This window comes from Protopterus annectens, chromosome 14.part0 (assembly GCF_019279795.1).
Source record: "Protopterus annectens isolate FY-2018-M chromosome 14.part0, PAN1.0, whole genome shotgun sequence".
Taxonomy (NCBI): domain Eukaryota; kingdom Metazoa; phylum Chordata; order Ceratodontiformes; family Protopteridae; genus Protopterus; species Protopterus annectens.
The window spans coordinates 710644142-710672064 of record NC_056748.1 but is presented as its reverse complement, the minus strand read 5'-3'; the positions used below and the strand labels follow the sequence as shown (position 1 = coordinate 710672064).

Here is a 27923-nt window from a genome sequence, read left to right as displayed (position 1 = left end):
TAACAAAAAATACCAGACAACAAACAATGTGCTATGGTTTGCTTAAAGATAGGCTGACCCTTCTTTGCTCCAGTGTAGGAAATAAACCTTTCAGACTTCCTGAAGGGTTTTGTTCTGTCAAGATAGCACCTGAGCTGATGGTGCACATGCAAGTTATCTCCCTCATTCTTAGGTTCTGGGAGGGTGACAGACTGACTGGGAGTGAATTCTGAGACCACTTTTGGCATGAAAGAGGGATTAGTGCATAACACAAACATATCTGTGGAAAATTACGCAAGGGTGTTCCACCATCAGACCTTGTAGCTCACAGGCACAACTTGCAGATGTCACAGCAATAAGCAAAACAAGTTTTCTACATTATGAACTTCAGATCAGTCTGTGTGGACAATTAGAAAAGTAGCAAGGTCAATTTTCCAAGAACATAGTTGAGACCCCACAAAGGAAGAATTTACTTGTGATGTGGTCTCATATAAGCAATACTACTTTCAAGAACTGTTGCAGAGATGGCAGTAAATGCACCTTAACGGATGCATATGATAAAGCCGTCCTGAAGTGGCTTACATAAATATTTCAAGACCAGAGGGATGTTAACTTCAAGGGACCCGTTGTTTCCATTTAAGCACCATTTAGAAAAAAAAGTCATCCATTTGTAAAACAGAAGATGTTCTATGATCAGATTTTGTAGCCTCCTTTTAACACCTGTTGCACATTCTCATTAAACAAGTATCTAAGCATATAGAAGATTTAATCATCCAGGCTATCAGTTATAGTTACTTCAGTGGGTTGCACCAGTTGCCCCCTCAGACTGTGTGAGCAAATCCAGAATGTGAAGTAGCCTGTGGTAACGGCCCCTACCAACACCATTAGAAGGGAGAATCAAGATTGCCTGGCCCAATAGGTCACCAAAATGATCTTTGGTATTTATTTCCGAATCCTTGCGAGAACCTTGTGAATCACTGGAAAGGGTGGAAATGCACATAGGAACATTCCCATCCAAGGGAACAAAACTGTGTTCGTCCTCCAAGTGTGGCTGTATGGATGTTTGGAACATTTCTCCAGCTGCCCATTTTGAAAAAGCATTCCCCACATCTGGACTAAATCCCGGAACACAGGATCTGCTCAGTCTGTTTGCCACAATGTTTTCCTCTAACAGGATGTATGATGCCTGAACAATCGGACTGCTGTAAAGCCAGCTCCCAGGCCATCACTGCCAACGGGCACAGAGGGTATGACCTTGTACCCTTGTTTGCAGAGGCACCACATCACTGTCGTGCTGTCCGTAACCACAAGATGAGGACCAGGAGTCCACAGGTGGTGAAGGACTTTCAAGGTATGCATCATTGCCAACATTTCCTTGACACGGATGTGCTTCCATGCATCCTTGGGTCTCTAAGTAGCCAGTACTTGCACTCCCACTGGCACAGCTCCCAAACTGAAGTTAGATGAATCTGTCTGGACAGACAGAGCTGGAAGAGGTGGGAAAAAGATCTGTCTGTGCAGACTGAGCTTGATCGAGCTTGAAGAGGCGAGAAGGGAAGTCCTGGGCTGATACAAACTCTTGTCTGATGACAGGTAGCACCAGCAACTGGCACTCCAGGGAATCTAAGTGCTGGGACCAACAATTTCATACACAATATTGAAGTTTCCTGATGTGGGGATGGACCAGTGATATCATGTCATCAGTCCAAAAATTGTTAGTAAATCTCTGGTCAAGGAGACATTCGTGTTGGAGAATTTCTGAATCATCAGCTGGTAGGAAAGGACCTTGCCTCTGGGGGGTGGGGGTGGGGGGGGTGGCATTCTACTATTGGTGTCGATTAAGCATCTCAAGAAGAGAAGTCTTTGTGAGGGTGTCAGGCATGAATTAGGAGGTTCGAAACCTAGCTGGGAGAGTAAGGTCAAGAGGTAAGGTGCAAACATTATTCCTCTTGTTTATATACTACTCATAATACTACTTACTCAACAACCTAACTTTTCCTTCTCTAATGTTGTTTGTTCCTTCTTTGCTAACCTAAACCTTCTTTGATTTTAAATTTTTTTACCATTTTTTAATTCTTGCTGTTTGAAGCTACATTAGTAGTACATTAGACTACACCCTTTAGCTGTGAACTGTATTAATTCTTTGTAATAATTTACTGTTTACAATTTATTTTTATTTGCAGTCCTGTTACATTACCTTAATGTTGGAGCTTATCTCCCCGGGCCTCTACTGAAAATGGACATGTATCCAGTTAGACTAGCCCGGTCAACAAATGTAAAATAAATAAAATAAAATACCTTCTCTGCAATACCAAACACCTGGATGCAGAATCTACACATCAGCAAATTGTACAAATAGGGAAAAATATGAATGCCAAGAATCCGGCAGTGAGCCTCTACCACAGCGAGACATTTGGTAAACACTCAATGTGCAGAGGATAACCTAAAGCGTAACAGAGAACTGATAATCTGAAACAGACACAATCAATCTCGGACATCTCCTGAAATGATGAGCAGAGAGGCTATGTTTATACGTATCCAAGTTCAGAATCACCATGAAGCAGTGGTCTATCAGAAGAGGAAGCACCGTTTGCAGGCTGAGCATTTTGAACTTGGAAGATTTTAAAAAATGTATGCAGAAGATAGGTCCAACAGTCTCCATGGCCACATTTTTGGGGGAAATGATCGGAGCCACTGCACAATTAAAGGTTAGAATAGGGTCATCCTTTTTGAGGAGAAGGATGACTTGTTAATTTTGGTGGAGTTCTCATCCTGCCATTTCCTTATATTGCCTTGTTTTTTGTTTGCCTGGGACTTATGTTTTAAGGGCTGTAGAAAAGATCTTGCTTACTGGGAGAATCCTGGGGATCTGGAACATTTTATATACTCCTTGCATCAATTTAGTCCTGTCATCTCAGCGTTTTAGGGACACACAAACAGAATAAAGCAGAGCATTCAGAATCGTATTTTTTAGCTCACCAGAAAAGCTTTGGCTGTACAGCCAACCATACTTCTTTACCACCACAGACGTCAATGAATTTCTAGATACAGTACTGACTCTCTCCAAAGTACTCTTTACAGCATATTTAAACACTTGAGAAACATTGGAAACTCTCTCTCTCTCATGTAGTCTTTCTGCTCCGCAGATGATGCAGTGAGCTCTTCTAAAACTATACATACACCTCAACACAAACTACCACATAAACACTAGTAGTTGAATACTTTGAAAGCTACAGTGCTGAAATGCACCAGCTTAATTCCCAGAGGTTCTAGCTACTTGCCTAGTCTATCTTGAAGGACTGGGTTTGATGAAGACATGTACTTACATAGACTTTTTATCGGTAAGGTCACTGGGGACACAGAAGCAGACAAGGGAGCTTGAAAGTCAGGTATCACTGAGCACACCCTGAATTTCTTAAACACTTTAGGCAAAGGTTCATTTAGCAAAGGATAATTGCAGGCATTCTTAAAAATATCCTCCCAAAGCTGAGATCAACAGAGATGATCACCATGCCCAGGGCCTCATCCTCCCAAAGATCATATTTGCTGTTAATCTTGGGCAAAGCCAAGGATTGTGCCCAACTGAATACACCCCTAAATCTGGCCAGAATTTGGGGAAAAAGAAAACATCTGTTTTGTTTCTAAACCTGTTTGTCCTCAGAGGAAACTGACACTTCCAAATCATCACATTCTGGATCCCCTTCAAAAATCTGGATACTGGGGTGATTGAATGGGGGCAGGAGCACCAGCATTACTTACAACCCAAGCCTGCACGCCATAATCAAAGGCCTGAATAATGGAACTAGTCACAGCAACCACGTCAGGTGAAAATACAGTCAGAGACAGTTGTCTTGTAACATACTCTGGCAACAGATGCTGTACCCTGACTTCCCCTGCACCAAAAGAGTTTGCTTCTCCCATACCTGAACCAGGTAATGGTACAGCTCCAGAGGATGTGTCTGACCTTCGTGTCACACGGTTGTGGTTCCACCACCACAGCGAGGGACCTGGAGGCAAAAGAAGGCGTGTTGCCCGACAGATTGCTCAGGGCTACTACAGAGTCACAAGCCATAGGTTGAGGCATGCATCTACATTTACTTTAATGTTCTTCAAGGCAACAAAGGTAGATGGTGGGGTGGGGGGTGGTATATTGGAGTTCTTAAGTCGGGACACAAAAAAAATAGCCAGATCAACATCAAATAATGGCTGCATGGTTAGTCAGTGGGAAAAAAAAAATGTGTACAAATTCCATTATTCTCCCTCTAAATAGCGATATGAAGTCTATTTCTCCAAGTTTAAGTAATACAGTTCTAAGCACAAAATATATACACAACAGTTCCCCAATTTTGTAATGACTAGTTTCACTGAAAATGAACTGATACAAATTAGAACAGTATTAGAAAAAAATATATCACAAATGGATGAAAAATTCCTGTTTTAAATGTTTAACAAACAAAAGTGTGTCCAAATCGCAATTTAAAGGAAAACAACATTTAAAATGCTACAGTCTTGCTCAATCACTTTAAATAAATGTAACCCCAAAGAAAAAACGGAATGATCAGCAAGTTTTCCAGTCAAAACTTCTAAATAATACAATCAACAACATAGGCCTTACTCTGCTAGTCAAAGTAAAAACAGAAGCATATGCAAAATTTCTGATCAGAAAAACACAAACAGTCAAAGCAGCATAATATACTATTCAAGCACTAAGAGACTAAGCAGAGGGAGAAAATAAACAACATTTTTTTTTTTTAATCTTGAGCTCAGCAGCTGAAGACATTCAGAATAAGGAGAGGTCTTCCAAGAGATCTTTTTCTTACTATTGCACTGGAAACTTGAAAGGCTCCTGCCTGTGGGCTTGTATAGCAGCATCAAGCCTTCAACCCTGTCCAAAGACTCAGCAAGAACACCTGCCACTGACTCATAACTTTTTCTGCCTGGAACTTCCACTGCCCAAGCTGCTAAACAAACATGGATCATCTGGTTCACAGTCAGGACTTTGAACACTACGCCACAGAGCCACCACCAAAGAAAGCTCTACTGGGCCCAAAGTTTAACCTGCTATACCTTCAGCAGCCTATAATCCCCACCTTTTGGTTATGTTTTAATAAAAATCGCCTCTCAAAAGCTTGCACACTGCATCTTTCTTGTGGTCACAAATCTACATACCTTTCCTGTGCACAGGTATCATCAACTGACGATCTTCTGGGTGCAGATAAGATAAAATGGATGAACCAATCAGGTCCTGTGGGAGGTACCCAAGCAGTGGCACAGCTCTAGCAAGGCAACACAGAGAAGAAATAATTTATACATACAAAATCTGTGAAAAGAACCCAGTTATAACACTATACAAGTTACAGTAGCATGAATTCTCAGACACAATAAAGTTGTTAGTCAAACTCCATTAATACTACAAATGAATCAAAGACATAGGCACGCTACCCTATACCCAGCCTCGATAACAGCAATAGAGATGCACTATCCACTTTTAACTGGACAACCAAAGAAACAAATTCTTCAAAATGCAAAGAATAAAAAAAAGACCGATGAAAGGGACCCACAAGCAACTAGTTACAAATTAAACATTCTTTAATCTTTACTGATGTGCTTATGCCTAAACATCTAAGATTCAATTTGAAAATTATATACAAACAGAAAGAATAAAATCAGTACAGACTTGAACTGGCAGAAAACTAATGTTCCCCTGGAAGGAATAAGATATACTCTGCAAAAAAGGTGGAATTTAAGGGGCCTCTGAAAGACGACATTAGTCTCTTTTGTCCAAATCAGGGACGGTAACAGAAACAAGAAAATAGTGGACCGTACCTCAAGGGAATGAAGTAGGCAAATAAATGTTTCCTTTGTCTCAGAGTTCAGGGAATGAGAAGTAATCCACCCTTGATACGAGTAGTCTTGCAGAGAATATGGAAGACAGGAACTCTTGCAGAGAAAAGGGACTCGGTACTAATGACAACTACTCAAAAATTAAGATTTTAAAAACTGACCTTGGTGCAACACACAATCAATACATAGCCTGCAGGATACAAAATATAGATGGTGATACTCTGGCTATAGAATTATGTACCAGCTGAAGGTTAGAAAAGTCATTATCAGTAATCAAAAGGGCACACTGCAAGTCTAGACAGGAAGAAACCAGTTTGTAATTCAGTGTGGGAAGGTCTGAAGATAGAACCATATGCTTTACCCTAAAAATATTTTTTGGATTGTAAAAAGATGATCTGACGACAGCCGACACTTGGCTCATCAGTATCAAACAGCAGTCAAACTTCACTCCCAGGTTCTGCATGCACTGGACTAACTCCAGCCCACTCCAATCATGAAAGATGAGGAAAACAGCAAAATAAAAACAATGACTGGCACTATGCACCACTAAAACACCACATTTCTACTTAGAAAAAGAATTCAGAGTCAATCTGAAAGTCCCTTCAAATACATCCACAGTAAGAAACGTTTCTCACCTGAACTATTTAACCTATTACTAAAACATTGTGATTGGTCCCCTTTAAAAAGCCTAAACCTGGATCTTGCAATTGAATTTAACAACAATTTTTTTAAATACTAGATAGCCTAGCCTACCAGAAAAATATGCCCCAAAACCAAACTACTATCATGGCTTTCCCATGATGCTAAACAACTGATTAAATGATTAAACAGAGGGTCAGAGCCAGGACCCTGTACCTATCCACCAAAAACAATTAAGAAACTTAACTAAGAAAAAAAAAATGACAAAAAAACACTACTTCCAAATGTCTAAACAAAGGTTCCTACAGAACCCACAAAACTTCTGGAAAACAGTGAACCTCCTTCCTTTCCCCTGGAAAATCTCCCAACCCCTCTCCTTCCACAGCCAATACCTCCATACCCTTCGCCTCGCAGGTCAATTCACATTTTATCAACTCAATCTTATTCATTGCCAATCACAGCCTCTCGCACTACCCTCCATTGGCACAAACTCCACTAACTCCTTCTCCTTTAAACCAATTCAAACACCTGCTTAGCTGCTGATCAAATACTAAACAAATTCCTAAAAATTGCTGCTCCATCAATTGTCTATCCTATCTTTATGTTAATCAATCACCATCTCCGAACAATATGTGCCCCTCCTATGGAAAGTCACTCACATTATCTGCCTCCACAAAGGAAGCCCCTCCAGAGACATCTCTAACTACTGCCCCATAGCTATCCTACCTCCCATAGCCAACCTCGTTTTACTGCCCCATAGCTATCCTACCTCCCATAGCCAACCTCCTTGAGAAACGTGTACATCTACAACTTCTCAACCACCTTACTTCAAACAACCTACTATCCGATACGCAGCAGAGCTTTAGTCCCCAGTACAGCACACACAGCCTTGCTATCCTTCACCAATACTATCCACCACCTTATGAACAATGGGCAACTAGTCTCTGCAATTTTCCTGGACATGTCAAAAGCCTTTGACACCATTTCCCCACCAACTCCTACTAAAGCTCGCTACATACAATCTCAGTCCAACATCCCTGTGGTGGTTTTTCAGTTATCTATCAAACCGTCAAGCTACTAAATGGGAGAACAAACTGTCCCCACTACTGCTAGTATCCACTGGCATACCCAAGGCTCAATACTTGGCCCCCTCCTCTTTAGCATATTTACTAATAATCTTAATACAGCAACCCAGCTCGCCTTTATCATACAATATGCAGACAATAAATCTCTCATCTGCTCCGCCCCTACCCCACAAAAACTACAAGAAAAAATGCAAAAAGCTTTCCAAGAAATTTAAATTTTCCTATCCACCCACCAACTCATTCTAAACCAAAACAAGACTAAATTAATAATCTTCACAAACAAAACTATAAGTCCAACTTCCTACCTCTCTCCAATCCTCAAATGGTACCAAAATCGAACCTACTAACCAAGGCCAAACTCCTAGGAATCACAACAGATGACCATCTCAAATTTGACATTCACATTTCCCTAACTTTAAAAGTCTACTCTAAAACTCAGTGCTCTCTGTAGAGCCAAACCCTACCTTACACCACAAGCCAGGTTAGCCACAGCTAGATCACAACTTCTCTACTGCTCTCACATATTCACCAACTTACGCACGGCCGACCTGCATAACCTTGACTCCTGCTACAACAAAACTGCAAAGTTCGCCACTAATCAACCCCATAAAGCCCATAATTGTTTAGCTCTACTACAACTTAACTGGCTAGAACTTCCAAACGTACTTAAACCAACTTACCCTCGCTCACAAAATCATTCATAACCCTCACAGCTGCCCCGCAATTTCAACCCTTCTCCAACTACAGGTATATTGCAAGTCCTTTAGGTCTTCCAACAGGCCACTGCTCAATATAACACAATCACATAACTACCATGGAGACTCCCTCTTCTCAAACAAAATAGCAAAGTCTTTGAATGCTCTTTCCCTAAGCATACAATGCACCCCCTGCTGCTCTTCATTTAAAACAAAAATAAAAGAATAATATCTTAAAGGCAACTGGCTTTGCCCCTGAAGCCCCCTGGAAAACTCCTCTCCCCTACTAATTTTGCTGTCCTCTCCTTTACAGCTCGTTTATTTTTTTCAGTATTACGACTGTTTTTTCTTCACTGCTTAATGCAGTGAAATGTTCAGCATCCAAAATTTCAATGTATTTACAATCTGTATCACTGTATATACAGTTAAGTCTGCTAATTGCCTGTTTTCAGTCTTCTGTTTTTTTAGTTATTTAAATCCCTGTGATTTCTATTTACAATGTTGTAGATGTAATGCAAGAATTTTACCTGTCTTTTGTGTATTGCATATAAATTGTATTACATTATGTCTTTCTGATGTAAATTTTGAATTTTGTCTTGTTTCATGTGGAGCTTTGCTCCCCGGTTCTCAGCTGAAAACGAGCTACCAGCCCAGTCGGACACTACCCCGTTAACAAATGTAAAATACAATAAAATAAATAAAACAGTCTTTACTCAGCTATGTGGCACAGACTATAACATAGGTGCCCAGGGTTCATTTAGTGGCCCCGGCACTGGAGGAAGCAGGCAAGGCAGACAGAGGAATGAAAAAGCTCAGCCCACTTTCTCACCTCAGGGAGGAGGGTGATGTGTACATGCAAGGAGCACAAACATGGACAGGATCATCCTTAATGGAGAGCAGATAGGATAGCATGTAGTGCCTTACAGAAGGAGGTGGGACTATCTGCAGAGATACTCCCTCAAAGAAGCAAGGAGACTGCTCAGTGTGGTCAGTGCACTGCATGACTGAATGTGTGTAGTTTACCCACACCTGTAGAGGGAGCAGTACCAAATGAGAAACTTAAATCTACCCTTATAGCTGCCTGAATGATGTCCCCTCTTTGTCAACCCATACCAAAGTGAAGATGATGAATGGACCAACTCGCGAAAGGGTGGTGAATAACTGGCAGGCAACAGAAGCAAAGTGAAACAAAAATTCACTTTAAAAGGGTTCTGTTTAAGTCAAATAGACTTCATCCAAGTATGTATGGTTTCCACAACGATCGCAAGTTGTCCCTGAGAAAAAGACACACAGTCATGATATCAGAGGTACTGAAGAATTGTCCCCAGGACATCTTTAAAGACAACTGACAGGGATGGTCTTATAAACAGCACTGCTCACAATACATGTTAGGTGTTCAGCCTTAACAGCATACAGCAAATTAACACTGCTGCCTTGGGCCTTGGCCATTGCCTGCTAAACCTAAATAAAGGTTCACAATATACCACTGGACCGCAAAGCTATAACTTCTGTGCCATGCAGCTGGCTCACCTCTACAATTTAAAAATAAACAAGTAACAAATATGTTAATTCTTCTTTATTAAGTATTAGTGATTAAATGTGATCAACACATCAATTTATTTTATTTATAAAGCATACTCCCCCTTTATTTCTTTTGACAAGGGAGATGCACAACAAACCTTTGTGGAACAGAAGCATATGTTCACTTCTGACACTTCATTAACTTAATGTTCCACAGGCAGCACTACAGCATGCCTCGCTAAAATGACCATGGTTTCCATTGGCGCATTAACTTTCATGACAAACAAGGCCTACCTACTCCCACCCCCAAGGTCATAATTAAGTGTCATGAAAATGGCCATTTTTCCTTCCACAAAACAGTAAAGCACTAAAGGAAAAAGGATGCCAGCTACTGTTAAAGGAAGTGGTACATTTCAAGTCAGTAGAATGTTTTTGTTTTTAAGAAAACGTACCGCTCGTCCACCTCCAGGAAGATGCAACCAGGTGTATGGGTAGTAGTGAAGATCCTCTTGTCTAAAGGAATTCTCGGAGCTTAAAGAAGAATGTAAAGACAGAAATACATTTTAAATTTTCATTCCAATTACAGTAGTCTTAAATAGAGTAGCCTTAAAATAGTACAAAACACTCAAATTACAACACATAAAGCTGTTTTAGCTCTGTAATCAATGGAGACAACTTATACAAGTTTAGTCTTGCAGCTTCTTTTGCAGTTGTGTGAAGACTGCGTATTACTGCAAGATTTGAACATCGCTGATGCATTACTTTGCACGTCTACTTCCAAAAAAAGAATTAGATGTAAAAGGGAGCTCTTTAACTGAGGTTCCAGAATGGATTTAAAACACAATATTATAGCTTATTTCACAGTTGTGGCAGTCTGATCTACTGCCAGGTATGAGCCTTCATGTATTCATTTATTACAGCATTATTGGTAAAGCCCTGCATAGTTTGGTGCCTGTGGTAAGACTGCAGTAATGGCAGCACTGTGACCTCTGCTCCAGGATTTGTGCTTTGGTACTTTTTATAGAAGTACATACTGGCTTAAAGTTGCATTCTAGTTTACCCTGCCGTTTTTTGCCCCCATACTTTCAGTCTGTCCCCCCACACACACAGTCATTAAGCTGAAAGGCTATGGTCAAGGTTTTGTGCCCAAGGAATGGAAGATAGCTACCAGTCATTACCCTGCATAAAGGAGGTCCAACCACAGATCTAGGCAACTACAGGCCAGTAAGTCTGACCAGTCTCATGTGTAAGGCCATGGAAATAATCATCATGGATACAATATATGAGGACATAGGTAACCTGCAAACATTGGACCCATCACATTTGTTAATGGAAGGTCATGACTATTAAATTCTGTGGACATTTCTGAAAGGGCCACCAAAGCACTGGATGAAGGCTTAAGCTTTTCATACAATATGCACCTCAGGCATTATAAACAAGCTCACTAATTTAGGTATAAACCCTTTTATCACCTGCTAGATAGCCAACTGGCTCACTGATAGACCCCAGGAGGTCAAATTAGATGACGCCACCTCCACCCATGGGCCAGTCACTTATGGAGTCCTCCTAAGCTTAGTACTGGGCCCACTCCTTTTTGGCATATATTTCTCTGACATGGAAGCAAATGCTGAAAGTTGACAGGAGGTCATTATATACTCCCCTGCAGACACTAGCATTCTTCAAGAAGGCCCATCTTGGAGTAATAAATGGTGACAAAGCTATTATCAAACTCAATACTAAGAAAAAAAAATGCATAAATGCACTCTTTGGAAAGTCAACCATCCCAGCTAATTACCATGTTGATAATAGTTTATCAGTAGTTTAAAATTATTCATGCACATCACTACCTGAATTGCTAATAACAACAAACACTTACCTTCATAACCAGAGTGAATCCTCTCAGCCAGGGCTAGACAGCATGGCTGAGTTTCACCAATCCCCACATCGTGAACATTCAGCAAGTATGGAGTCAAGCGGAATGGGTAAAATTGTATTTCATTTTTATGTTCCTTTCCTCCCCTTCAGAAAGGGGAAAAAAAAAAAACAACACTATTAGTGAACAATCAAAAGAAAATTGCAAACTGGCAAAAAGTCCTTCTATGTTGCACATCTCATTACTAAGGGTTTTGCATCCAAGAAGAAAGAGGTCATTGTCTCCCTCTACTCTTCCCTAATTAGGCCAATCATAGAGTACAATGCCCCATTTGGCATGTACCTCACTAGACACCTGCAACAACTGGAGAGGCCACAAAAGTACCTCACAAAGAAGATCCTAGGCCTTAAACATTTGTCCAATATGGACAGACTAAAATAACTCTGTCTCATATCGCCTACTTAGAGGCGATCTCTGCTTGACTTACAAAGCCATGTCTGAACAGCTCTGTTAGAAATGCTACATCTAAAGAAATCTCAATCCCTCTGCACCACATGCTCCAGAGACCTCAACCTCATTTCCACAATCAACGGAACGTGCTGGAGGGACAGGTTCATAACCCAGAGACTGCCCATGCTATGGAATAGTCTTCCCATACATATAAAACAGAGCACCTCACTGGCCCTCTAAGAGAAATCTTGATGAGTGGATAGGAAATAGAAAATTTACCCCAGGGATCACTCCAGTGGTTCTACTCGACAGAGGCACTGGGAACTAAAGTTGGGTGCCACAATGCCAGGGTAATCCTAAGGGCTAGGCTTGTAAAGGCTCCAGGACCAATAGCCCAGTACACACCTATGAACTAATTATAAAGAAAGGGAAAGCTTATTTCAGATTTTAGACTATGCAGTAATTAATACAAATATTGCAATAACAGGAAACTAACTATGATTTAAGAGGCAAACATAAAAAGAAAGAAAGGAAAAATACAAGAAAATTTTAAAAAAGTTATAAAACAGTGCAAGTTAAAACTTTGGGACAATTCATGGACTTCCAAAAGGGTATGTACATAAATGAAATAAAGTATATTATAGTATCAGAATGTTGAGTTATAGGAAAAGGGGAGGTAGTTGAAACAAGATTTTTGATATGGCTACAGACAAATAAAAAATAGGCACAGGAATAAAAAGGATAAATGAGAAACCATGGAATGAAGAAAGAGAAGAAGATTAGTAATACAGTTATGGAAGGATCATATTACTATATGAGCATTTTATAAAAACTGGACTGATATGGTACATATTTAAGGAAAAACAAAAATTGTTTTTTTTACAGTGGCACTATGACACAAGAAAAGTAGAAGGAAAACATATAAAAGAACATATGATGAATTAGAAGATTTAGAACTTAACAGAAAGTACTTTGACAAAGAATACTTGTATGAAAGAAATGAAAAAATAAAATACAAGAATTGTTATACAAGCAAAAGTATTTTTACAAGGAAAAAGAAAAAATATCAAGTTACTTAAGCAGACTAGTAAAGGAAGATGGTAGTCATAATCTTTTCCTGACTTCAATGTGTACTTGAAATGTTTAAAAGAAAAGATAGTGAAAAAAACATGGAAAGTAAAAAAAAAAGTCAACAGAAAGAGATTAAAAGAGTTGGAAAAGCAGGTTTCTTTAAATGAGCTAGATAAAGTATTAGGACAAGTAAACATAGATTCAGCCGCAGGACCAGATGAAATTAGGTTGGAAATGTATAAAAATTTAAGACACTGGCCAAAAAAAACAAATAAATAAATGAAACAAACATTTTGAATGAATGGTTAAATGAAAGTTTTAAAGTGCAAAGAATTATGCAATGAAATATTTACATTTAGAAGAAAGATGACAGAATTAAAAATGTAGAGACCAATAGTATTAAATAATAAAATATTTATGAAAATACAAAAGAGATTTGAAACTAAAATGGAAGACGTTATGGAAGAAAGTATATATAGTACAAAGAGGAAATGCTGTCAAGAATTAATACAGAAATTATGGATGATATTGAGACCTTAATAAAGCATTTGATAAAATTGGGCATGAAACTTTATGGGTAATAATGAAAGAATACATAAGTGAACAGCTGGAAAATTATGTATGTCAACGTATAAACATAATACGGTTAAAAAAATGTAAAGGCTGGTTAAGCCAAGAGGTACATGTGAAGAGTGGTGCAAGATAAGGATGTCCAACAAGTTGTATACTTTTTGCATTAGTTATGAATGTGACAGTATGTGAAATAAATACAAAAATAAATGAAGCAGGGAATAGAACACCTGAATGGTGAAGGATTCCACTTCTGTTAACATACGCAGAGAACATTACAATAAACTGCACAAAATTTTTTTTTTGGATAATAGTATTAATAAATCCAAACAACTGTCTAGTGGTGACAGGAATGGCTTTAAATAAAGAGGAAAATAAAGGTGTAGGTGATATAGTTAAGAGATAGGGTACATATTTTACAACAAATGACATTTCTGTGTCAAAGAATAAAACTGTTAAGTAGAATTCAATGGGAAAACAAAATAATTAATAAAACAAATCTGTCTTTTCTGGAGAACATATAAATTATCATTCAGAAAAAATGCTTATTTGATAAATTCAGTACTGATGAGAAAATAGCACATTTAGCAAGTGCATTTATGTTGCCAACAGTACTTGAAAAGGAATTATTTGCAGACATTTTTTTCATGTACATTGGGCTTCAGAATAAACCCAGTAAAAAGAGTTTTGCATGCAAAGAAGAAAGAGATTTGAGGTTAATTAACACAGTGGTATATGCCAATTCATTAAATTTGCACAAAGTATTAAAATGGAGAAACGAAAAAGGTAACAGACAAGTAGTAAAACTGTATAAATATAGGTATGATAAACTTTTGGGATGTGGTAAAAAAAATTATGTAAATGAAGAAATACACTGTTACCCAGAAAAAAAGATTTTTGTGGAAAATAAGGAAAAAGATATAAAAAGTAAAGTACACTACAACAATGCACTGATAAACATTACTATCATGGTAACATGGAAAACTTTAGCAGATGAAAAAGTAAAGCTAAGAAATAAACTGCGTAATCAAAGTAGAATGTCAAGACTTTTTGTGGAGACTGGTAATAGACAAATTACTAATAAAAGGAAATGTACTGTATAAAAAAGTATTTTTGAAATGTAAACCAGTAAAAAGTTAGGGGAAAACTATGTAAAGATTTTTTGGAGATATGAAAAAGTGGATAAAAATTAACAAGGATATGATTAAATATGGATTATTATAAAAAGAAATATATATTAAAAGAACAGATAAATTATGTTTAAAAGTAAATGGAGTTTAGCAACAATATTAAGTAAAATCAGATGGTAGATCTCGAAAAGGGAGTGGAAGTCTAGTAGCAATGAAAATTTAGCATAATTGTAAAAGAAATTATGAATTTGTGTAAATATATTTATATATTTGTAAATACCTGCAAATATATAAATATGGTTAAATAAAATAAATGCAGGACCCTACTCTTTTCCATAGGCACCATGGGGTCTTATATCCACATGAACTACTACAAACTCAGGCAGATGAGGCCTTGGTTTAACATCTCATCCAAAGGACAGCATACTCACTGATTCTACACTGCTAGGGAGGGCTAGGTTTAAAATAAATGTGAAGAAGGTAGAGTGAATAAAATCTGAGAGTACGGTAGGGAAGCAAAGTGAGGATCAGCGCAGCAAGGCTGAACTTAGTGGAGTTCCTCATCAGGTAGTTTTCCACAAAAAGAGACAGTCTATGAGGCAGACTGGGCAGAGAAAGAAAAAGTTCTTATTTTTGGCTACTTGGAGGTTAGTTGCAGCTTTTAAACTTTGATTTTATGGAAGCAGCATTTATCAAACCCCTGCTAAGCCTACTAGAAGGCTATTGTTCCAAATAATATATTCCCTTAGTTGGAGGCCATTCACTGCTTCAGTGTTGGTGCTTGCAGGATTGAAAATTCTCCGCAGAATACTGTACATGAGGGAATGGCTTTCACCAGGGAAATGTATGCTCTTCTAAAATGTAATCTGCCAAAGTGCTAAATTAGATTCAAGTAAAGCAGGCTGTAAAGTTCTGTGTACTGGGGGGGGGGGGCCTCCAGCAGTTTCAGAAGTATAGCAAAGGCTTCTTTAATGCTAAGGTGAGGAGGGAAAAAGTATTTGAAGCTCTGTACATACTTCTGCAGTTTCATTTAGTTCATGATTATTGCCTTAAATTATATAGTTTTACTTCAGACTTTAGTACCATCTACAAAATTTATATACTTATCCTTGCAACCCCAGGAAAAAAAAAAAACACAATCTGTGTTAATGCTAGAATAAAGAGTTTTCTCTGTTCAGACTTGGGTTTAGTAATGACCACAAGTCAGATACAGCCTCTACTATAACCCAGGTAAGAGAGGCTCAGGCATCTGGTCGAGCTGGATGGGGGGGGGGGCTATAACACTAAGCCTACTTGCCTTTCTCAGGAAGGAGGGTTGGGGATGGATGTTAAGGGAAGATCTATGCCATTCATTTTTGCTCTGGTGGAGACCATAACTGGAGAAAAGATGTCAGATGACTAAAAGCAGTACGGGGGGCACTCTTACATCTGGGCCCAGGGCAGAGAAGCTCCCAGTACTCACTCGTCACTGCTTAGCTCATCCATGTAAAGACAGAAGGGGACAGGGAGTAAATGATCAATCCATAACCTTAACTGTGGTCATGGTAGCACTCAGGCTCCTCCATTACTCCTACTAACAATCCCCCCCCCCAAGCTAGTGAAAAGACATGTTGGTCCCTTATCCAAGCAAGGAACCTGGAGAATATTTTATTTGTTTGAGGGCAGTGCAGTAAACTTAATTAAACAAATTATCATCTCATATCACCAGCCTGTAGCAGAACTAAACAACTCCCATTTTAACATCTCAAAGTTAACTATCCCAACCTGGACAGTTAGTGACACCTACCTGCAGAAGTCTCTCAGAAATATCACAAAACGGTAGACTGAAGGGGAGTTAGCTACTCAAATTATCCTGGCTATCTAACTATAATGATGAATTAAAAGGGATTTTGCCATTGCCAAATTCACTCTGCAGCTAAACAGCATAATACTACGCAAAAAGCAACCACTATACAAAAGAAAAATGATGAGAAGTCTACAAAGACTCCACTTTCCGTCTCCCTTTCCAATATTGTTCATTCTAACAAGTGATGTGCACTAGCAGCCACTGTGGTGCAGCGGTTAGTATTGCCACCTTCACAGCAAGAGGTTCTCTGGTTCGATTCTCAGCTGGGGTGCCTTCTGCGCGGAGTCTGCATGTCCTAACTGCGGTCACATGGGTTTACTCCGGGTGCTCCAGTTTCCGCCCACATCCCAAAGACATGCTGTAGGTGGATTGGACATTCTAAACTGGCCCTAGGTGTGACTGTGTGTGAACCTTCTGAGGAAGGTTGGGTGTCGGGTTGGCAACAACACCGTAAAACTTCACTGCCACTCATTCTGCAGACTGTTGTTCTACTGTGGCAATCCCCTAAATGGGAAAAGCCAAAAGAAGATGATTAAAGACTGCATCAGCTAACTTCTCATGTATTCAATATGCCATGCTGGTATACTTACTTAATTCTGCAGAAGAAAGGTTTCACTTGGGCATGCTGTAAATGTGATGTTACTGAAAAAAAAATATATAAAACTTGATTATCTGAGGTTACATAATCACAAAACACCAGAAATGCACACCCAGGTAAGAAACACACACTACACAAACTCTACATCACTTTAAAGTCCAAAGCAAATCAGCCTCAAAGTATTACAGCACTTCTTCCCAACGTATTTTAGACAATCACTTATATCATCATTCATTTTGCAAATAAAAGCTCTAAGGCAGAACAGTGTGGCAAACATCAAAAGCTCAAAGGCAGAACAGTGTGGTCAAACTAACATGTGATATCATCTCCTTTACCTTACTTAACGGCAACACAAGGATAGCAGCCTACTTTCAAGCAACATATACTATAAATCCACAGTCCAATCCAAATAACGAGCTTTACCTGCCGCTTATTAACTGCAATTTGACCAACTGAGGAATTGAGACATTTATATCAAAATGTTGGGCCTTGGTTTAGTTTGTTTGGTAGCAGTTTCTGGGTAACAGGAAAGGTTTGAAGAGTTGGATGTCTTGTGCTCTAAAGAGATGGAAATATACTAAAGCCGGAGTGGGATATAATAGCTAAAAATCTGAGTAGTGTTTATTTACAAATTTGTGAAAAGGAGATTGCTGATAGGAGGTACCTTAGGCTAGTAATATGACAGGTTGTATACGAGTACCATTAAGAGTGGTATCTTGATAAGTAGATTTTTTTAATGAGGAAGAGAGATGTGAAAATAAAGCAAATAAGGAAATAGGGAGGGTTTGATATGTATTGTAATTGTGTTGGTAGGGAGTAAAGACCATTTGAATTAATTAGTTGAGGATCACCAATTGTGCAGTAAAAATGTTGGTTTGAGATTGATGCAGGGCTTTGGGTTTGTAGAGATGTACCTAAGTGAGGTTGATAAAGGAGTGGAGAAGTAGAAATTCAAGGAAGTAGTAATAGGGGAAGAGCTTAGGTTGGGGTGGGTGAGAATTGGGTAGTAGGGGAGGGGGAGTGCTCCAAGTGTTAGCTAGGGCGAATATAGCAGGCTGAACCACTAAAGTAAAAGGGCAAATGTATTTGGTTGAACCACTAGAGTAAAAGGGCTGAAGAAAAACAAAATCTGTGTAAGCAGCACTTAAGTACAGATGTTTTCAGGTAAGTAAGTTAGAGATAAAAGCATACATGGGACAACTGAACTGGAGACTTAGAATATTCTATTTCTCCTTGGGAGGTACACCAATTCACATAAGGGGTCTTTTGTAGAGCTTTAGTTTAAATTTAGCTTGTTTTCTTATTTTGCAATTTGGGTTCAGATTTTATTTTGCGTTGGTGTGTGTCTCTGCTGACTACAAGCCTGCCAGTGTATCACAAAAGTTAAAATGTTCAGTAGCACAGTAAGTACATACACTGTTCTGTTGGGTTGGCTAGTATTGTAGTTGGGTTGATTCTTGGTGTGAGTAGTGGTCTGCACCCATTCGTAGTTTGAGCCAGCTTAGTTGCTTGCTAGGTATATCTGAAAGCTAGGGAAGTTGGCTGTAGCAGGCAGTGCTTGCGGCCGGGACTTACTCTCTCTCATTTCTTTTTAATCACGGTCTTGTTCTTTTGTAATTTGCAATATGATCTTTTCTGGAGAAATGGTAGCCAAATGAACCCCCGCCCCCCAACTCCATTTCTTTTCTTTAATTTCCCATTTCACCTATTGTTAAAGAAAATATTAAAACAAAAAAGTAAATTCTGCTTATCTGCCTCTTTTGCTTTCCTCAGTAGGTACATTGTTTTACGCCCCCTCTTTTTACATAAACATACTTAATGGCCACTGGTACCGTTTTATGGAGGTTTGCTTGGTTGTATTCTCAGGACCTCCCGGATTATGTAAACAAAAAAAAAAAGATTTTAAATTCTCCCTCAGATAGAGATAACAGTTTGGCCCATATGATCCAGTGAATTTGTAAGACTTTTCAGCCCTTCTTTTCCAAATCGTCCCAGGGATTATTTTTTCAGTTTTGACAAAAAAATAGTACAGTTGTGTACACTGACCATAAATGTAGACATTAGGAATGTATTCACTGTTGCAGTCATTACATTTGGGTAATCTGCTTGCAGGTTGCCCTCAGTCGGCCTGATTAACAAAGTCTTGGGTCCTGCGTCGGTTGCTGTCCCTTCTTCCAGGACGTCAGGGGTATAAAACATGCAGCCAATGTCATCACATCAGTTTTTCTTGCCCCAGATGTCAGGTGCCCCCCCCCCCCCAATGGGGAGCAAATAAACCTAAAACCACAAAGGTATACCTCCAACAAAAAGCAAATACACCAAAAAGGCTTTTAAGCATAGTAAAGAAAGTAGAGGTATAGACAGAAGAAGTTAGGGGGCCGGAGGGAGGGTAACCAGGACTGATAGGTTTTTCCAGCTGAAGGACAGAGCATTCACTTTCTGAAGGACAGAGCATTCACTTTCCAAGCTTGTTTGTGGGGAGTCCTTGTGCAAAACTTGTCCAACTGGAAGTTCTGGGGGGAAGCAAATAGATCTATGTCTGGGCTCCCCCATTCGCTTGTCAACAAGTTGAAAATCCTTGGTTCCAGTTTCCACTCGTGTGGGTCCATGAGGTTTCTACTTAGTCCGTCTGCCAGTGTATTCAATTTTCCTGGCAGGAACTGAGCTTGTAGGTGCACTTGGGAGCTCAAGGCTGTGTTGCACAATGCCATGGCTAGTCTGCAGAGGGGGTAGGAATGTGTACCCCCGTTTGTTTATGTACCACATAACCATGGTGTTGTCCGTCTTTACCATTAGTTGTCCTGGAAGAATGTAGTCCTTGAAGGCTGTCAGAGCATTTTGTACAACTAACATTTCTTTTTGATATGTAGGTGCATTTGATTTGGGTTCCATTTTCCCTAAATGCACTTCCCTGCCAAGTGAGCCCCTAAGCATAGTCTGATGCATCTGTAGTTAGGGTTTGGGTGGCAGGGGGTAGTGTGAATGGTAGTCCCTTGTTTAGGTGGCAGGTCTCTGTCCACCAGAGGAACTCCAGGCGTAGGCAAGGTATGATAGGAATCATTGTTTCCAGGCTGTGAAAATGTTGACTCCATAGACTTTTTAGATACCACTGTAGTTTCCTCAGGAATATTAACTGAACTGGAAGTTAGTCAGTGCTTGCTGAATTTTATTATTTGCTAGTAATTGCAGGTGTGGGGGTAGCCACATTCTTTGATTTCCTGTCCTTGCCTATTTAAGTGGTGCAGGGTGAAATATTTTCTGCTTAAAAACCTCAGCTTTGGCCGGCTAAGAACTAGCTGTATTCAATTGGACGTATAAGAGAATTTAAGTACCTTTATCTGCACTTTTTTTTCAAAAAATACAGTATTTAAATTGAGTTAACTGTGTTGCAGGAATATTAACTGAACTGGAAGTTTTGACTCTGCTCTTCAGTTAGTCCCACCCAACCTCCCTGTTTTTGTTTTGGTGTTAATCTTAGTGGCCTTGAAACTGCCCGCCCCTCTTGTAAATTTGTGTTTGGATACTCCTTCTGGGCCCATCTCATTTGCTCACTCAACTGAGTGCAGTGAGATCATATTCTGATTTCAGGCACTCCTTCTGTGTACAAAGAGAGCATCTGGGAAACAGAAAAAAAAAAAAAAATTAAGCTCGTTTCCTGCCTTTCCTGTTAAGTGGTATAGACTATGTGTAGGCTTCTGAGCCCCCAAGCCCTTCTGTGTTGGAGGGAAGCCTTCTAGCTTAGTTTTTTTTCTAATAACTAGCCAGTTTTCTAGTTTCAGCACTCAAATCTGTTTCTTTGATCTCAGCACTTGTTCAGAACTCATTGTAAGCACTACATAAGCTGCAAATTACTACAGCACTCAACTTTCCTCACTTGTCTAGTGGAAAGCAGTTTTTAGTACTTAATAAATAAGCACTTATCCAGTCATGTCTAAGGGTCAGCTCCCAGTGATTTCTCCTGTCTACCTGATGAATCTGGGCATCTTGGGGCAATGCAGCAATTGCCTCATGTACACAGACAACCCTCTCCTCCTACCACCCAACACTACAACCTGTTAGAGATGCACTTATATAGCCAAACTGGAAGCAAAGCTCTCTTCACCCAAAACTGGACTAGACAGTCAAGAGGAGGAGGTAAACACTTGCACCGCACCACACTCATCACATAGTCCCTCAAAACCTACACCACCAAAACACACATATAGAAACACAAAACACACATCTACATTCGCGGAGGCTCTCAATAAAAACCTGCCCAAGCATCAGGAACATCCAAAGCATAAATGCAAGCAAACTCCACCCCCCAACACAACCCAAATGACACATAGCCCACAAACTCAGTGTGCCACTCAACCACAGCCCACAAGGCATAACAACGTACCCAACACTCTAGTCATAGGTGACTCTATAGTCAGGCACACTGATGTTCCACTCACTAGACTAAACAAGGAGAAAGTTACTGTCAGGTGCCAGGATCCGCCACATAACGCATGCACTCAGGTCACTCCACAAGAAGTACAAATATGACACCGTCATTGTCCATGTTGGTGTGAATGACCCCTGGACTACATGAAAAGAGACATGGAGGAGCTCTCCGATCTTGTATCCCAGGCAGGTATGACCCTAACCCTGAGTAGCATCCTGCCATCACCCAGAATGATATCACAGTACAACGACAAAATGACTGACTTCAACAACTGGCTAAGCTTCTGGTGTCATTCTAAGGGGATCCAGTATTTGTCTGCCTGGGACGACATGATTGACAGTCCACGGCGCTTTGCCAAAGATGGCCTGCACCTGTCGCCCTTAGGATTCCGGATACTGGCTAAGACTCTTGCAACCCCTATAGTGCCTTTTTTAGGCAAGGTTCAAATGACAAATTCACCACCGTAACGGGTACAAGCAAGCAAAATCTGAGGGTAATGCTACTCAATGCTAGAAGTCTAAACCTCAAAATGCACTCACTCGAGGCACTCCTTAAAATGCAGAACATTGACATCTGTGCAGTGACAGAGACCTGGTTCAAAGCTCCAGAGAGCACCCCTGCATTACCAGGCTTCAATTCATACCACACCTTTCGGCCACCTAACCCAGAAAGAAGCACTGAAGGCGGAGGCGTGTCCATATTCATTAAGGATATCCACACCTCCAGGCTAGTTGCACAGCATAATGCATCCGAGATTATCCAAGTGCAACTAACTCTGGGCAAGACCGCAATCCAAATTGTAGCGTGCTACAGACCCCCCCCACCATGCCCCAGGATTCACACTCCTTATTTCTTGATACACTGGAAAGTATTAGGGTACAACCCAACACCCTAATAATGGGCGATTTCAACTACCCCACCATTAACTGATTATATATTTTGTGTGTGTGTGTATGTGTATAGAGGTAACAACATCCTTGACCTGGTCATTATCAACATGGACGACCGTTGCTCTACACCAATGGTTAGATCCGACCACAAACTAATCACCTTGGAAATCCACCCCTCCCCCCGCAAAGGTAACCACCATGAAAAACTTCTCCAAAGGAAACTTTAAACAGAGGTGGCCAACTTCATGGCACCCATGCAAATGGAGAATATTTGCATGACTGTCAGATCATACACCAATGCACTGTGCATGGATCTCACCATACCCAATAGAACCAAAACGCTCTCCTCCAAAAAGGAAGCCAGTCTGGTGGTCCCCTGCCATAAACAAACTCTACAACAGGAGAAGGAAAGTGATGCGGAATAAGGTGAAGTCCAAAGACTGGAAAAAACCCTTAGCCTCAACAAAAAGTTGAGATCCCTCATAAAATCCTCTAAAGGTAGCTGTGAAAACAGAATTGCAGCAGATAGTAAAGACAACCACAAGGCCTTCTATAGTTATGTAAAGAATCTCCATGGCAATACCCAGATTTGACCTGAGCTACTGCACAATGGTACCTCCTCTACCGAACCAATAGATATTGCTAATATACTGGCCGACAGATTCAGTCACAACTTTGGTCCAGGGGGGGGGGGTTACTGCTACAGTCTTCCTTCACAAAGAAGGAGAGACTACAGACCTGGGAACTATCACCCAATTAAACTGACGAGTCTGATAGGGAAAGCTATGGAACGCATCGATATAAGGGCTATCCAAACTCTAGATCCCACACAGTTGTGAAGAGTAGATCATGCCTGCTCAACTTGGTCGACTTCTTGGAGTCAGGTCACCAGAGCTGTGGACAAAGGCAAGGTGGTTTTATACAGCCTACCTTGATCTGGCCAAGGCGTTCGATACCATTCCCCATTCAGGAATCATAGAAAAACTCACTAAGCTGGGCATCAACCCCTATATCACTACGTGGGTTGCAAACTGGCTCATGCGTAGAACCCACAGTGTGAAAGTAACGGACTCCAAGTCCGACTGCCGTCCAGTCATGAGTGGAGTCCCACAGGGTTCGGTCCTGGGTCCTCTTCGGTTTGGTATCTACTTCTCTGAAGTGCAGGCCAACACAGAGTCTGGCTGAAAGTTCAGAGACTATTGCAAGTTGGAAGCTATTATTACCTCACCCAAGTAATGCTGACCACCTAAAGAAAGGCCTCACTGAGACCAATGACTGGTGTCAGAACCATGGCCTTATGCCCAATGCCAAAAAATGTGTAGTCATCCCCTTTGGGAAAAACCCGGTTCCCATGAATTACCACATCGATGGTAGTCCAAGGTGTTATAAGAGATCTGGGAACACAGGTTGACAGCAGCCTCGCTTTTGACCACCACATTGCCACTGTGGTCAGAAAGTCCTAAGTGGCACATCTCATTACTAAGGGTTTTGCATCCAGGAAGAAAGAGGTCATGGTCTCCCTCTACTCTTCCCTCAATAGGCCAGTCATCAAGTATAATGCCCCATTTGGCATGCACCTCACTAGACACCTGCAACAACTGGAGAGGTCGCAAACGTACCTCACAAAGATGATCCTGGGCCTTAAACACTTCTTCTATACGGACAGACTCAAAAAAAACTCCCAACAATTCTCTGTCTCATATCACCTACTTACAGGCGATCTCTGCTCGACATACAAAGCCATGTCTGATCCAGCTCTGTTAGAAATGCTACATCTAAAGAAATCCCAATCCCTCCATACCACATGCTCCAATGACCTCGGCCTCATTACCACAATCAACAGAACGTGCTGGAGGGACAGGTTCATAACCCAGAGATTGCCCTTACTATGGAACAGACTTCCCATACATGTCAAGCAGAGCACCTCACTGGCCCGCTTCAAGAGAAACCTTGATGAGGGGATGGGAAATAGAATATTCGCCCCTTGGAAAATAATCGGGCAGCACTTCAGGAGTGTTGATAAGACCGCCCGGAGAAAGAATCCCTGGAGTCTTGATTTTGGAGACCCCCCTCTGCACCTAAAGAGACATCTTCCACCACTGGAACTCCCTCTGCCTCTAGGGGAATCTTCACCACGTGCATTGCGGAAAGGACCTTAGATTTTTTGTGCCATATTTTCCCACTCCTCTGGTTCCTGGAAAAAGAACGTTGTGGCTTGGAAAAACATAGGCCAACGGCAGACAAGGTCTTTCCGTCCTGCTCGCACCTGGCTATTGTGTCCTTTACTTTAGAGCCAAACAAGAAAGATGGTTCAATAGGGGCGTTCAAAAAGGAGGACTTGGGAGTCCGTGAGGTCACAGATGCGCATCCAGGTATGATGCCTCATGACTATGCCTGCACCTGCAGCTCTATGCGTCCCTTCGGTTGCGTGGGAGAGCAACCTCATGGAAGAGCTGGAGATAAGACTCAAGATGGCAAGTTTAGAGGCAACTTTGCTCGCGCCCGTTAGACACTTGGCCCACGAGACATCCAGAAAGTTCGGAGATCAGATCCCTCGTGAAATTTACCAAGTAGTTCAGAGACCTGACTGCAAAGGTCGCTGAAGCAAAAACTCGCTTCCCTAGTCTGTCCACCGCCCGGGACTCTCCGTTGGGCGGGTGGACAGTAGGACTTGGGTTCATAGGTTCATACTAGGCTATCTGCCCGAGGGCATTTATAAGCCTAGCCCATAGTTTTGTGGCTTACGCCACCCCTTTTTTTTGGAGAAACTATGCCCATTATTTTGCTGTGCCTCTGTCGAGCAGTGACACTGAGGTAACCCCTGGGGTGCATCTGCGATCTCCCATCCATTGGTCAAGATTCCTCTTGAACAAGGCCAGCGAGGTGCTCTGCCTCACATAAACCGGGATTTTGTTCCACAGCATAGGGAGTCTTTGGGTGATGAATCTATCCCTCCAGCACGTCCTATTAATAACCGTGTCGAGGTTTAAGTCTCCCGCCCTTGTGGCTCTGAGAGATCTAGATTTTTTGAGATGAAGCATGTTCATCAAATCTGGGTTTGACATGGCCTTGTATGTCAGGCATAGGTCACCTCTGAGCAAGCGGTAAGCAACTGAATATAACTGGAGTTCTTTCAGTCGGGCAGCATAAGACAGATTTTTGAGACCCTTTATCCTTTTGGTGAGGAACTTTGTGGCCTCTCCAGCTGCTGCAAGTGTCGGGTCAGATACATTCCGAATGGGGCATTGTACTCGATCATTGGTCTGATGAGTGATGAGTACAGGGAGACTGACTTCCCTTGATCTAGATGTGAATCCCTTCATGATAAGGTGGGCAATGTAGAAGGTCTTCCTAACTACTTTAGCAATATGAGTGTCGAATGAAAGGCTACTGTCAACCTGGGTTCCCAGGTCCCTAATAACTTCTTCTGTGTTCAGGGGATTGCCACCTATATGGTAGCTAGGGGTAACCTTATTTTTCCCGAAGGGTATGACTATGCATTTCTTGGCATTTAACTTTAGGCCATGACTCTGGCACCAGTTATCCACTTCTGTGAGACCCTTCTGAAGGATATCTGTGTTGGATGTGTTTTCAACTACGGCGCCCAGTTTGCAGTCATCTGCAAACTTTGTCAGCCATAACCCTCCTGTGTTTGCTTGTACTTCAGAAAAGTAGATGCCAAACAAGAGTGGGCCCAGGACTGAGCCCTGTGGGACACCACTTGTGACAGGCTTTGAGTCTGACATGGCGCCAGCAACTCTGACCCTGTGGGTTCTGTCACTCAGCCAGTTTGCAACCCATCTTGTAATGTATGGGTTTACATTTAAGTTGAGGAGTTTTTCAATGATACCAGAGTGAGGTATTGTATCAAAAGCCATCGCCAGGTCTAGGTAGGCTGTATGGACTGCCTTTCCCTCGTCAATGGCCTTGGTGACGGTTTCAAAAACGTCAACCAAGTTTAAAAGGCATGATCTGCCTTTGACAAAGCCAAACTGGGTTGGATCCAAAGTCTGCAAGTTCCCTATGTCTTTATTTATGAGATCCATTATGATCCTCTCCATGGCTTTGCAGATAAGGCTTGTCAAGCTAATGGGACGGTAATTTCCAGGGTCGGTGGAGGCACCGCCTTTGTGGAGTGGGACCACAGTCGCTGTGCGCCACTCCTGGAGTGCGTATCCGGAGGTGAGACTAAGATTAAACAGCTGTCCTAACTGTGGGTTTAATTCCTCGTTGAGTTCATGGAGCACACAGCCGGGGACACCATCAGGTCCCATGGATGCTGTGTTCTTTGCCTTGGAGAGAGCAGTTCTCACCTGGGCGTTAGAGATGTTTGGGGGGCTACAATCATTTGGTATAGATATCTCTCCTTTAGGGGGGGGGGGGGGAGTTTGCACTGAACCTGTCAGCCAGTATGTTGGCAATGTCTGTAGGATCAGTAATCTTCACATCATTTTGAACTAATTCTGAGCATATCTGGGAGTTTCCTCCTAGGTTTCTGACATAGCTAAAGAATGCCTTATGGTTGTCTTTAGAGTCCTTAGCTATTTTTTTCTCAAAATTAGCTTTGGATGATTTTATGAGAGCTCTTAGCTTTTTACTTATAGTGATCAGCGGTGTCTTACCTTTTAAGGATTTTGCTCTGTCCTGTAGTAGCTTTCTCCTTTCCTCCGCAAGGTCCTTTTTACTGACCACCGCCACCACCATAGCGTCTACTGGCAAGCCTCTAGACCAGTTGGGATGCTCCTCTGGTGGGGAAAGAATCTTGTCTAGTCTCCGAGGAATGGCCTCAATAGAATCAGGGTCCTTCCACGCACGTTGCACGACGACTTTTTTTTTTTTAAAGATGCCAAAATTACAAAGATAATATATTAAAGACAACAGGAAAGAAGACTGTAAGGCAGAAGCCCCACCTCTAAAAATGGAGTATAAAAGGGGTACAAAATAATAAGTGCCAAAGAGATGCATCTACAAACATTTCCAATGCAGACAGGATGGGCAAATGAGTTCTTTAGTTATAGCAGTGTTCTGCTGAAATCATATAAAGGAGTTTCAACAGGACCCTGCACTGAGCATGATCAATGTAATGTGCATCCTTCAGTTTGGCACAAAGGTTTACGACTTGGGTGCTGATTGACCCAAACCCTGCAGGAGTGCTGGATTTGATTCCCCTACCTTCTCTGAGCAAAAAAACTTACTCCTTGGTCACCCATGTAGACAGGCTGTCAGTCTAGAATACTTACCGGTTAACTTTGCTGCTGTTATTTTTACATATAAAAGCACAGTCCACAATATTTAAGCAGAATAAA

The 27923-nt window shown here is 41.1% G+C and overlaps 1 protein-coding gene across 4 annotated transcripts in view; it reads right to left on the bottom strand.

The window, feature by feature from the left end:
- PER3 (period circadian regulator 3) overlaps positions 1-27923 on the bottom strand; it is a 508287-nt gene that overhangs the window by 456116 nt on the left and 24248 nt on the right. For all 4 annotated transcript variants that reach the window (XM_044056446.1, XM_044056445.1, XM_044056444.1 and 1 more), the window contains 4 exons: positions 17294-17345; positions 11640-11782; positions 10216-10294; positions 5149-5255 (listed from right to left, as the gene is read on the bottom strand). In XM_044056446.1, the coding sequence (XP_043912381.1) occupies positions 5149-5255; positions 10216-10294; positions 11640-11782; positions 17294-17345 (381 nt within the window). The remainder of the gene's footprint in view (positions 1-5148; positions 5256-10215; positions 10295-11639; positions 11783-17293; positions 17346-27923) is intronic.